The sequence below is a fragment of the Lampetra planeri genome, chromosome 34 (genome assembly GCF_965212315.1).
Source record: "Lampetra planeri chromosome 34, kcLamPlan1.2.h2, whole genome shotgun sequence".
Lineage (NCBI taxonomy): Eukaryota > Metazoa > Chordata > Hyperoartia > Petromyzontiformes > Petromyzontidae > Lampetra > Lampetra planeri.
Genome location: NC_136140.1, coordinates 8,910,582 through 8,922,590, shown reverse-complemented (window position 1 = coordinate 8,922,590; position 12,009 = coordinate 8,910,582). Strand labels below are relative to the sequence as shown.

General features: G+C 48.9%; 1 protein-coding gene across 1 annotated transcript in view; it reads left to right on the top strand.

Moving 5' to 3' along the window:
• FBLN2 (fibulin 2) overlaps positions 1–12,009 on the top strand; it is a 74,441-nt gene that overhangs the window by 44,237 nt on the left and 18,195 nt on the right. Inside the window, exons 5-10 of the mRNA XM_078610667.1 lie at positions 1,149–1,278; positions 7,083–7,281; positions 8,484–8,663; positions 9,215–9,280; positions 10,146–10,247; positions 11,529–11,666. Of these exons, the coding sequence (XP_078466793.1) occupies positions 1,149–1,278; positions 7,083–7,281; positions 8,484–8,663; positions 9,215–9,280; positions 10,146–10,247; positions 11,529–11,666 (815 nt within the window). The remainder of the gene's footprint in view (positions 1–1,148; positions 1,279–7,082; positions 7,282–8,483; positions 8,664–9,214; positions 9,281–10,145; positions 10,248–11,528; positions 11,667–12,009) is intronic.

Genomic DNA, 12,009 nt, shown 5'->3' with positions numbered 1-12,009 from the left:
CCCAGAGCCGTCCAATCCATGATTAGGAACAGCCCTCGTAAGCGCAATGTCGCAGAGCAACCTCTGAAATGTCCTCAAGTGACTTCTGTTTGATACAGAGGGGGGAGGGGCAGCACGTGCCCATCCGCGCTGCCACCAAAAGTAATGCTCGTCGCATAAAAGTAAAATCGATATTTTGTTATACTCTTTGATTCTTTCGGTAAAGTCACGTAGGTAGAAAAAATAAAATAAAAATATATATCACGTTTCAGCACTTCCACTGCTGGATTTTTTTTCCGCCTGAGGACGATCGCTTGTGTTGCGATTGAAAAGTCGTGATATATTATTTTTGGTTTTATTTTATTTTTCTACCTACGTTACTTTACCGAAAGAACTAAAGGGTATGGATTCCTGCAGTCACGAAAGCTTCAAATCAAGATCGAATTTTTTTTCTTTCAAAGATGAAAGTTAGTCAAATTAAGTGCAGAACCAAATTTAGTGTGATATATATTTATTTTACGCAGTCATTGGTGACTGGGAGGAGATCATCAACTCCACCAGACCTGAGAACCCGGTTTAATTACAGTCAGCTGTCTGGATTTGGACCCAAGATCTCACCAGTGTCAGCCTGGTGCTCTGACCTCTGCACCACATGTCCACTTACTCGCTTTAAATTACACTTGTTGTTTTCATTGGTGCTCGAATGTTCTAGAGAGGGCCACAGGTCGCACGGTGTCGATATAGCCAGAGGTAACCCTCTCGCCCAGGTCTCTCGCAAATGAGACATTATCTTGAGTTCTCGCCTGGTTACACAAATACAACTTGACTTGAGCCGAGCGTAGAGGCATCTGTGCCATGGTACGTGTGGCCTGCGAGGTAGCACAGCAGTTAGCGCACTGCGCTACCCGAGTTTTATTCTCGCTCGCGGCCAACGTCAGTGACAAAAAGATCTGAACCGGTCCTGGGCCTCCCCTAGGCTGACTCAGCCCTTAACGATTACCTGTTGCGGTGCGTAAATATCAGCATTCGGGAGACCAAGACGGCCAGGCGTGGTGCTGGCCACCCATCCCCATGCCTGCCTGGCCTTCATATGTCCAAGCTAACAGCACTTGCCTCACCAATCTGTTGGAAATCTCTCACGGGGGAACTTTGTGCGGTCTGCGAGGCAGGGTGGTGCAGGAGCAGTGCTGCATGGCCTTCCTGCACGACGTCAATTGCCAGGCGGGGGTGGTGGCGGCTCGCAGTGGGGGCACCTGCACATCGCTCGCCAACGACGTGTGCGAGGCCAGCCTCTACAAGGTGCCCGGCCGTCGCCCGCGCTAATGTTCTTCTCCCCCGTCGCCTACGCCACCGCCATTGCCCGCACCGCAACGGCAGCCACCCTTATGACTTGCAATTGCGTCTTCACCTCATCGCCTGTGCCACTGCTGTGGTCAGCGCCACTTTACCGAGTCACATAGAACTGCTGTTTTGTGTTTAGTTTGTTATCCTTTCCCTCCGCACCTCCGATTAGCACGGTTGGCTGCGTACGGTGAAAAAGAGGTTCAACATGTATACAACATCACGGGCAACTTGCTTTACCTCAGCAGCGACGCTACCACTATCATCTACAGTTTTATGCATCTAAGGCGACCAGCTTTACCTCATCAACAACACCACAGCAACCAGTTTTACCTCATCAACAACACCACAGCAACCAGCTCTACCTCATCAACAATACCACAGCAACCAACTTAACCTCATCAACAACACCATAGCAACCAGCTTTACCTCATCAACACCACAGCACCCAACTTTACCTCATCAACACCACAGCAATCAGCTTTACCTCATCAACACCACAGCAACCAACTTTACCTCATCAACAACACCACAGCAACCAGCTTTACCTCATCAACACCACAGCAACCAACTTTACCTCATCAACACCACAGCAACCAACTTTACCTCATCAACACCACAGCAACCAACTTTACCTCATCAACAACACCACAGCAACCAGCTTTACCTCATCAACACCACAGCAACCAACTTTACCTCGTCAACACCACAGCAACCAGCTTTACCTCATCAACACCACAGCAACCAACTTTACCTCGTCAACACCATAGCAACCAACTTTACCTCGTCAACACCACAGCAACCAGCTTTACCTCATCAACAGCACAGCAACCAACTTTACCTCATCAACACCACAGCAACCAACTTTACCTCATCAACAGCACAGCAACCAACTTTACCTCGTCAACACCATAGCAACCAACTTTACCTCATCAACAGCACAGCAACCAGCTTTACCTCATCAACACCACAGTAACCAACTTTACCTCGTCAACACCATAGCAACCAACTTTACCTCGTCAACACCACAGCAACCAACTTTACCTCATCAACACCACAGCAACCAACTTTACCTCGTCAACACCATAGCAACCAACTTTACCTCATCAACACCACAGCAACCAACTTTACCTCGTCAACACCACAGCAACCAACTTTACCTCATCAACAACACCACGGCAACCAGCTTTACCTCATCAACAACACCACAGCAACCAACTTTACCTCATCAACAATACCACAGCAACCAACTTTACCTCATCAACAACACCACGGCAACCAGCTTTACCTCATGAACAATACCACAGCAACCAGCTTTACCTCATCAACAATACCACAGCAACCAACTTTACCTCATCAACAACACCACGGCAACCAGCTTTACCTCATGAACAATACCACAGCAATCAGCTTTACCTCATCAACACCACAGCAACCAACTTTACCTCATCAACACCACAGCAACCAACTTTACCTCATCAACACCACAGCAACCAACTTTACCTCATCAACAACACCACAGCAACCAGCTTTACCTCATCAACACCACAGCAACCAACTTTACCTCATCAACACCACAGCAACCAACTTTACCTCATCAACACCACAGCACCCAACTTTACCTCATCAACACCACAGCAATCAGCTTTACCTCATCAACACCACAGCAACCAACTTTACCTCATCAACAACACCACAGCAACCAGCTTTACCTCATCAACACCACAGCAACCAACTTTACCTCATCAACACCACAGCAACCAACTTTACCTCATCAACACCACAGCAACCAACTTTACCTCATCAACAACACCACAGCAACCAGCTTTACCTCATCAACACCACAGCAACCAACTTTACCTCGTCAACACCACAGCAACCAGCTTTACCTCATCAACACCACAGCAACCAACTTTACCTCGTCAACACCATAGCAACCAACTTTACCTCGTCAACACCACAGCAACCAGCTTTACCTCATCAACAGCACAGCAACCAACTTTACCTCATCAACAGCACAGCAACCAACTTTACCTCATCAACACCACAGCAACCAACTTTACCTCGTCAACACCATAGCAACCAACTTTACCTCGTCAACACCACAGCAACCAGCTTTACCTCATCAACACCACAGCAACCAACTTTACCTCGTCAACACCATAGCAACCAACTTTACCTCGTCAACACCACAGCAACCAGCTTTACCTCATCAACAGCACAGCAACCAACTTTACCTCATCAACAGCACAGCAACCAACTTTACCTCATCAACACCACAGCAACCAACTTTACCTCATCAACAACACCACGGCAACCAGCTTTACCTCATCAACAACACCACAGCAACCAACTTTACCTCATCAACAATACCACAGCAACCAACTTTACCTCATCAACAACACCACGGCAACCAGCTTTACCTCATGAACAATACCACAGCAACCAGCTTTACCTCATCAACAATACCACAGCAACCAACTTTACCTCATCAACAACACCACGGCAACCAGCTTTACCTCATGAACAACACCACAGCAACCAGCTTTACCTCATCAACACCACAGCAACCAACTTTACCTCATCAACACCACAGCAACCAACTTTACCTCATCAACACCACAGCAACCAACTTTACCTCATCAACAACACCACAGCAACCAGCTTTACCTCATCAACACCACAGCAACCAACTTTACCTCATCAACACCACAGCAACCAACTTTACCTCATCAACACCACAGCACCCAACTTTACCTCATCAACACCACAGCAATCAGCTTTACCTCATCAACACCACAGCAACCAACTTTACCTCATCAACAACACCACAGCAACCAGCTTTACCTCATCAACACCACAGCAACCAACTTTACCTCGTCAACACCATAGCAACCAACTTTACCTCATCAACAGCACAGCAACCAGCTTTACCTCATCAACAGCACAGCAACCAACTTTACCTCGTCAACACCATAGCAACCAACTTTACCTCATCAACAGCACAGCAACCAGCTTTACCTCATCAACACCACAGTAACCAACTTTACCTCATCAACACCATAGCAACCAACTTTACCTCGTCAACACCACAGCAACCAACTTTACCTCATCAACACCACAGCAACCAACTTTACCTCGTCAACACCATAGCAACCAACTTTACCTCATCAACACCACAGCAACCAACTTTACCTCGTCAACACCACAGCAACCAACTTTACCTCATCAACAACACCACGGCAACCAGCTTTACCTCATCAACAACACCACAGCAACCAACTTTACCTCATCAACAATACCACAGCAACCAACTTTACCTCATCAACAACACCACGGCAACCAGCTTTACCTCATGAACAATACCACAGCAACCAGCTTTACCTCATCAACAATACCACAGCAACCAACTTTACCTCATCAACAACACCACGGCAACCAGCTTTACCTCATGAACAATACCACGGCAATCAGCTTTACCTCATCAACACCACAGCAACCAACTTTACCTCATCAACACCACAGCAACCAACTTTACCTCATCAACACCACAGCAACCAACTTTACCTCATCAACAACACCACAGCAACCAGCTTTACCTCATCAACACCACAGCAACCAACTTTACCTCATCAACACCACAGCAACCAACTTTACCTCATCAACACCACAGCACCCAACTTTACCTCATCAACACCACAGCAATCAGCTTTACCTCATCAACACCACAGCAACCAACTTTACCTCATCAACAACACCACAGCAACCAGCTTTACCTCATCAACACCACAGCAACCAACTTTACCTCATCAACACCACAGCAACCAACTTTACCTCATCAACACCACAGCAACCAACTTTACCTCATCAACAACACCACAGCAACCAGCTTTACCTCATCAACACCACAGCAACCAACTTTACCTCGTCAACACCACAGCAACCAGCTTTACCTCATCAACACCACAGCAACCAACTTTACCTCGTCAACACCATAGCAACCAACTTTACCTCGTCAACACCACAGCAACCAGCTTTACCTCATCAACAGCACAGCAACCAACTTTACCTCATCAACAGCACAGCAACCAACTTTACCTCATCAACACCACAGCAACCAACTTTACCTCATCAACAACACCACGGCAACCAGCTTTACCTCATCAACAACACCACAGCAACCAACTTTACCTCATCAACAATACCACAGCAACCAACTTTACCTCATCAACAACACCACGGCAACCAGCTTTACCTCATGAACAATACCACAGCAACCAGCTTTACCTCATCAACAATACCACAGCAACCAACTTTACCTCATCAACAACACCACGGCAACCAGCTTTACCTCATGAACAACACCACAGCAACCAGCTTTACCTCATCAACACCACAGCAACCAACTTTACCTCATCAACACCACAGCAACCAACTTTACCTCATCAACACCACAGCAACCAACTTTACCTCATCAACAACACCACAGCAACCAGCTTTACCTCATCAACACCACAGCAACCAACTTTACCTCATCAACACCACAGCAACCAACTTTACCTCATCAACACCACAGCACCCAACTTTACCTCATCAACACCACAGCAATCAGCTTTACCTCATCAACACCACAGCAACCAACTTTACCTCATCAACAACACCACAGCAACCAGCTTTACCTCATCAACACCACAGCAACCAACTTTACCTCATCAACACCACAGCAACCAACTTTACCTCATCAACACCACAGCAACCAACTTTACCTCATCAACAACACCACAGCAACCAGCTTTACCTCATCAACACCACAGCAACCAACTTTACCTCGTCAACACCACAGCAACCAGCTTTACCTCATCAACACCACAGCAACCAACTTTACCTCGTCAACACCATAGCAACCAACTTTACCTCGTCAACACCACAGCAACCAGCTTTACCTCATCAACAGCACAGCAACCAACTTTACCTCATCAACACCACAGCAACCAACTTTACCTCATCAACACCACAGCAACCAACTTTACCTCGTCAACACCATAGCAACCAACTTTACCTCATCAACACCACGGCAACCAGCTTTACCTCATCAACAACACCACAGCAACCAACTTTACCTCATCAACAATACCACAGCAACCAACTTTACCTCATCAACAACACCACGGCAACCAGCTTTACCTCATGAACAATACCACAGCAACCAGCTTTACTTCATCAACAATACCACAGCAACCAACTTTACCTCATCAACAACACCACGGCAACCAGCTTTACCTCATGAACAATACCACAGCAATCAGCTTTTCCTCATCAACAACACCACAGCAACCAGCTTTACCTCATCGCCTACAACACGACAACGTGACGGCAACCTTTACCTAATCAACAACAACACCACTGTCGCCTACATCACCATGACCACTATCTTTACCCCATCACGTGTGCTTCCGCTATCACCTTAACCATCACCACCACAGCCACCTCAGCCACCACCTTTACCTCATCACCGACACCTCCACCACTTTCGCCTATAGCACGATGCTCACCTTCACCACCACCACCGCCACCACAGCCACCACCGCCTTTTTAAAAAGGGTGACACGCGAACACGTCCAAGCCCTTGCCCAGTGCCATTCACCTGTGCTAATGGCTGCCTTTTGACGCTCGCTTTCACCTTGCGGCTGACCGTCCGCGTTGTTCGTCTGCCTTCTCTGGCCCCTCACTTCCCCCATCACGCCGGTCCCCCCGGTCACCAGCAATGCTGCGACTGCTGCTCGCTGGGAATGCGCGCGCGCATCCGCGGGCACGGCTGCGGCGACGTTCTGGCGCTGGGCCACGCGTGCAGCCGCGTGTTCCGCAGCTGCTGCGAAGAGGCCCAGAACCTGATCCCCCCGCCGGGGGAGGGCGCCGGGCCACGCCGACCGCGCCAGCCCGAGACCGCCACGGACGCGCAAGGTGCGGTTCGGCGGATGCCCCCCACCGGGAAACACGTCAGCGTTGGCCCCGAAGTTGGCGCAACGTCCCCCTGCGATTATTGGGGCCTTCGCGTGTTAACGCCGGCGGGCACCACTTAACCCTTTTACCCGTTTCGATTGACGGACGCATTTGTCGTAATTTTTCGTAAAAGGCCACGCGGGAGGGCGTGTGGCACAGTTTTGGCACCAGCTAGCGTAGAGTGCGGTCGTGTCGCTACAGTTCGCTGTGGTGAGTACAATGTATTTTAAAACAGTGGAGCTATGCCTCTCTCGATGAAATTTACGCTAACATCTTGCACATTCCGAGATTCAGCGGTGAATGGGACCCACGCTGCAACTTGCATACCTCTCGGACTGGGAAAGGGTTACATTCACCAGAGCAGTGGTTTTTCTCAACTTTAAATTCGTATTTATTTACTTTATTCACGTATCTGACTGGATTTGATCTTCAGTCTTCTTCATATGGCTGACGCTGATGAAGTGAAAAACAGCTGTAATTTTACATTGAGGCGGTTATGGGCCAGATAATTGTGTCAGGAGTATCGGATTGTATCGCTGTGATGCCTCCTTCGTATTTGTGAATTGTCCAATGAGTCATTACATACTCCTGGGTGACCACAGTCGCACACCGGAGGAATTTTAAGATCTTCTTTGTATATCGCACCTCCGATCAGCAGGGTTGGCTATGTACGGGGTGAAAGAAGTTCAATATAAATACGTATAAATGCATTCTCTATCCGTTATGAATTGTAAAATGTGTGCATACGTGCCGTTGCGTTTGCTATGCGTCATCATACCACATACCGGGCACGCTCGCTAACGAGGCGTTCCACCTCGAGGCGATTATCCAGCAGAAATAGTTCCAGCAGCAAGAAAAAACTGCTGACTTCAGCAGTTTTTTCTTGCTGTGGTTGTCCCACCTGATGACGATTGCTTGTGTTGCGATCGAAACGTCGTGATCTATTATTTTTCTACCTACGTGACTTTACCAAAAGAACCAAAGAGTAGAGTTAAATTTACTTCACGTTAACGAATGAATTAAGATCCCTGGCAGCGGCCGGCAAATTACATTTCTCATCAACGACGACGGAGCGAGGCGACGGTGTTGTGGCTCACGCGGTCTTCGTGCTCCTCGCAATGAACCTCTGGTGGTGGCGTGCTCCTCTCCCTCCGCGGTTGCAGCGCTGGCGGGCGGCGCCGGCTTCGGCGAGACGGAGGCGGGGGCGGCCGATGACCTGGACGAGTGCACGCTCTACCCGGGGCAGCTGTGCCAGCAGCTCTGCGTCAACACCGCCGGATCGTTCCGCTGCGCCTGCTTCCCTCGTCACCGGCTGCAGGCCGACGGACGCTCCTGCTTGCCCGGTGAGCCGCGACGTCGTGAATGGTGGGGTGGTGGCGGTGGGGCGGTTCGAACTCAGTTGGCCGGGTACACGGAAAAGTGTGCTAACCGCCGCTCCACCGCTTCCCCCCTAACCCTCCTTACTATGAATAATTGTTAATCAATTAAGGATAAGCATGGGTTACATAATGTTATCCAATGTGTGTTTGCCCTCGGAAGTATTTAATTAGTAACGCAAGCCGACGGCCAGCTGTCAGGGAACAACGCATTCGCATATTTGCAAATAGTTATTTTTGCTGTGTTGTTTGTGTCTTCCAAGTATGAGGCCAATCCCCCTTTTATCAATGTGGTACGTCCTTCATAGCAAAGCCACTCTACAGAGAGGTTTTGTTCATATCGGGTCATTGTTTCATGCAGTCACAATGTCTCACCGTTAGAGACGGACGGAGAGCTAGTGCACTAACGCTTTCGAAGTTAGAGTATTTGGAGAGCGTTCAAACGATCGGCGTTTGGTGGGTTGTGTGCGATGAGAGAATACCCGGTGCTCGCGTTTGAGAGGACCCCCTCTTTGCAGACAATGAGGATCGGGGGGACCGACTGGAGCTGCACCAGGGGCAGAACCACGTGGACAGATGCCAAGGTGCACACATCTCATTCAGAATCAGTGGGAGATCATTCAGAATATCTATTTGTATTGGAGGAATCTGATGAGCTATACAGCTCTTTTTCACAGATGTCCGGTAGTTCAGAACACACATAATCATCATCATCATCCATGGGTTTATCCACTGCTGGATGAAGGTTTCCTCACACCAGTTGCATCCTTTAGCACCCTGCAGTGCCACGATCCACGTTCTCTCCTGCCCAGGGAATTATCTCATCACTCCATCTCCGCAGGGAACATCCCTTTGGGCTTGTTCTCTCCAGTGACGATTATTGGAAACTGGTATTGTGCCTCCCCGAGGTCAACTCAACCTTAAAATGAGTATTGGGTGTGTACAGAAAAGAAAACACCCTCGTTAGGGAGACAAAAGCGGCCGGGCGTGGTGCTGGCCACCCACCCTCTCGTGTTTCCATGCTGGCCTTCATAGGTGCTCGCTAACAGCACTTATGCCAGTAATCTGTTTCGGTTATTTAGGGGGGCGGGGGTTAAAACTAAACTATTTGTATTCTACCAGGTAAGGCCCACTGAGCTATACAGCTCTTTTTCCGAAGCAACCTGGCCACAAATGATAGCCCAACAAAGTGGCTTATCACGTGGACATTGATATCAGCCAAACACTCTAAACGCATGTTGATTCTAAATGTGGAGAGAAAATCCGGAGGAGCTGGAGAAATTCACGCGACCACAGGGATAACATGCAAACTCCAAATATACAAGCATCAGATTTGGGATTGAACCCACGATCTCCTGTATACCGGGCGGGGTTGTTAACATCTCGCCACCGCGGCAGCTTCTTTGTCTTTGTATTCACTCCGCGTGCTTGCGTGGGCGGCGCGTGCAGGCGGGGGCCCCTGCTCGCAGCAGTGCCACGACACGGGCTTGGCCGCCGTGTGCTCGTGCTTCGCGGGCCACGAGCTCAAAGAGGACGGACACACCTGCCAAGGTGACCTTTCCAGCCACGAACACCGATCCCGAGGGGCGACCACCCCCACACCCCTTCACTCTGATCACGGAACGACAATTGAATTTTTTTTTGTCCACACGACTCATTAAATCGCATTTTGCAGGCTGATTTGGATGCCATTCAGCGCGCCCGCGATGCTATCTCTCCAAGGCGGCCGGTGGAGGCGCTGACAAAAGGAGTCAAATTGAGCAAGGGAACTAACAAATATGAGTTAATCAGTGTGGCGGGCCCAACCTGGACCCCGCACTGCCCCGGTGACTGGCATCCGGCCAATCGGCACTCAGCCGTGAAAAAATCTAAATTCCCCGTGCAATTCTTACCCTGAGCGGTACGGCAGGCCCCTCGCGGCCGGCAAAACAAAACGGAGAATCTCGAATCGGAATCTTTAGGCCACGGGTAGGAATCCGATGAGCAGTGAAGCTTTTTTTTTCACACGTGTCCAGTATGGGCAGGTCAAGCAGGTAATAACAGCAAACGATACAAAAAAAAAACGATCGGAGTGCAAAATAGAGAAAAAGGTAAGCGGGTCACTAAAATCAAAATACACAATAAATACATTATATAACCCCGCTTTATCAATCTTGGGCAAGGCAGCAAAAACAACAAAATAACAGACCCATACCACAACATGACTATACACAGCAGTAGTCCCTCGGTAGAATGGCACATTAACAGTGAACTATCGATACATACAGGTAAGGATCAAAGTTACAAATCACATTTGAAATCGTGGCTGCTGTATCCAGCACTGAACTCCCCGGGTCCTGTGAAGAAATACAGATTTCCCAGGACAGCTGATACCTCAACCACATGACGATACTTTGGAAAACCAGGACAATTACACCATACATTTTACATTCATATAGCAGCATCTAAATTTAACCGCATCTGCAGGTGCTTCATATGAAGAAAAAAAAATACAGATGGGCTCTAAAGTCGTGACTTGGACAAGGGCAGCAGCAGCAGAGTCTCATCCGCACGGAGTTCTAGGGAAATAAAATTCCAGACCCTCAGGAGCAGAAGCCGAGAAGGAGCGACCTCCGAGGGAACGAAGGTTGACCGTGGGCTTTGTAAAGAGGCGGAACCGGAGACGATGTTGAGAAGTGAAAGGTGAGGTAGGAGGGCAGGGGAAAAGCAGGGACAGGTGACAACAGAATCAGAATATTTATTTATTCTGGAGAAATCCGATGAGCTATAATGCTGTTTTTTACAGATGTGCTTGCACTCAGCCACCTACTCACCCTTCCTCTGTCTCGCCAGACGTGAACGAGTGCCTGGTGGAGTCACACACGTGCCTGCCTGGCCAGCGTTGTGTGAACACGGTGGGCTCCTTCCTGTGCGAGCGCAACGTGCCCTGCATTCCCGGTTTCCAGATGGGCTTCGACAACCAGTGCACAGGTACGGCAGCCAGAGGCCGGAGCCACAGCCTCCTATATTTCTCTCTCTCCCCAATGCGGTTGGCCAAACATGGCGATATGGGTGCCACAATGGTGAGATCTTAACTCCTTCGCCTGGTATACAGGAGGTCGTGGGTTCAATCCCGACCCTGACGACTCCTGTATATTTGGCGTTTGCGTGTTGCTCTCTCCCCGTGGTCCCATGGATTTTTATCCGCGTGCTCCACATGATAAGCCACTTGGTTGAGCTATTTTTTTGTGGCAAGGTCACTTCTAAGAAAGAGGTGTATAGCTCAGTGGGCCTCACCTGGTAAAATAAAAAAAATATTCAATATTTTTAAGTA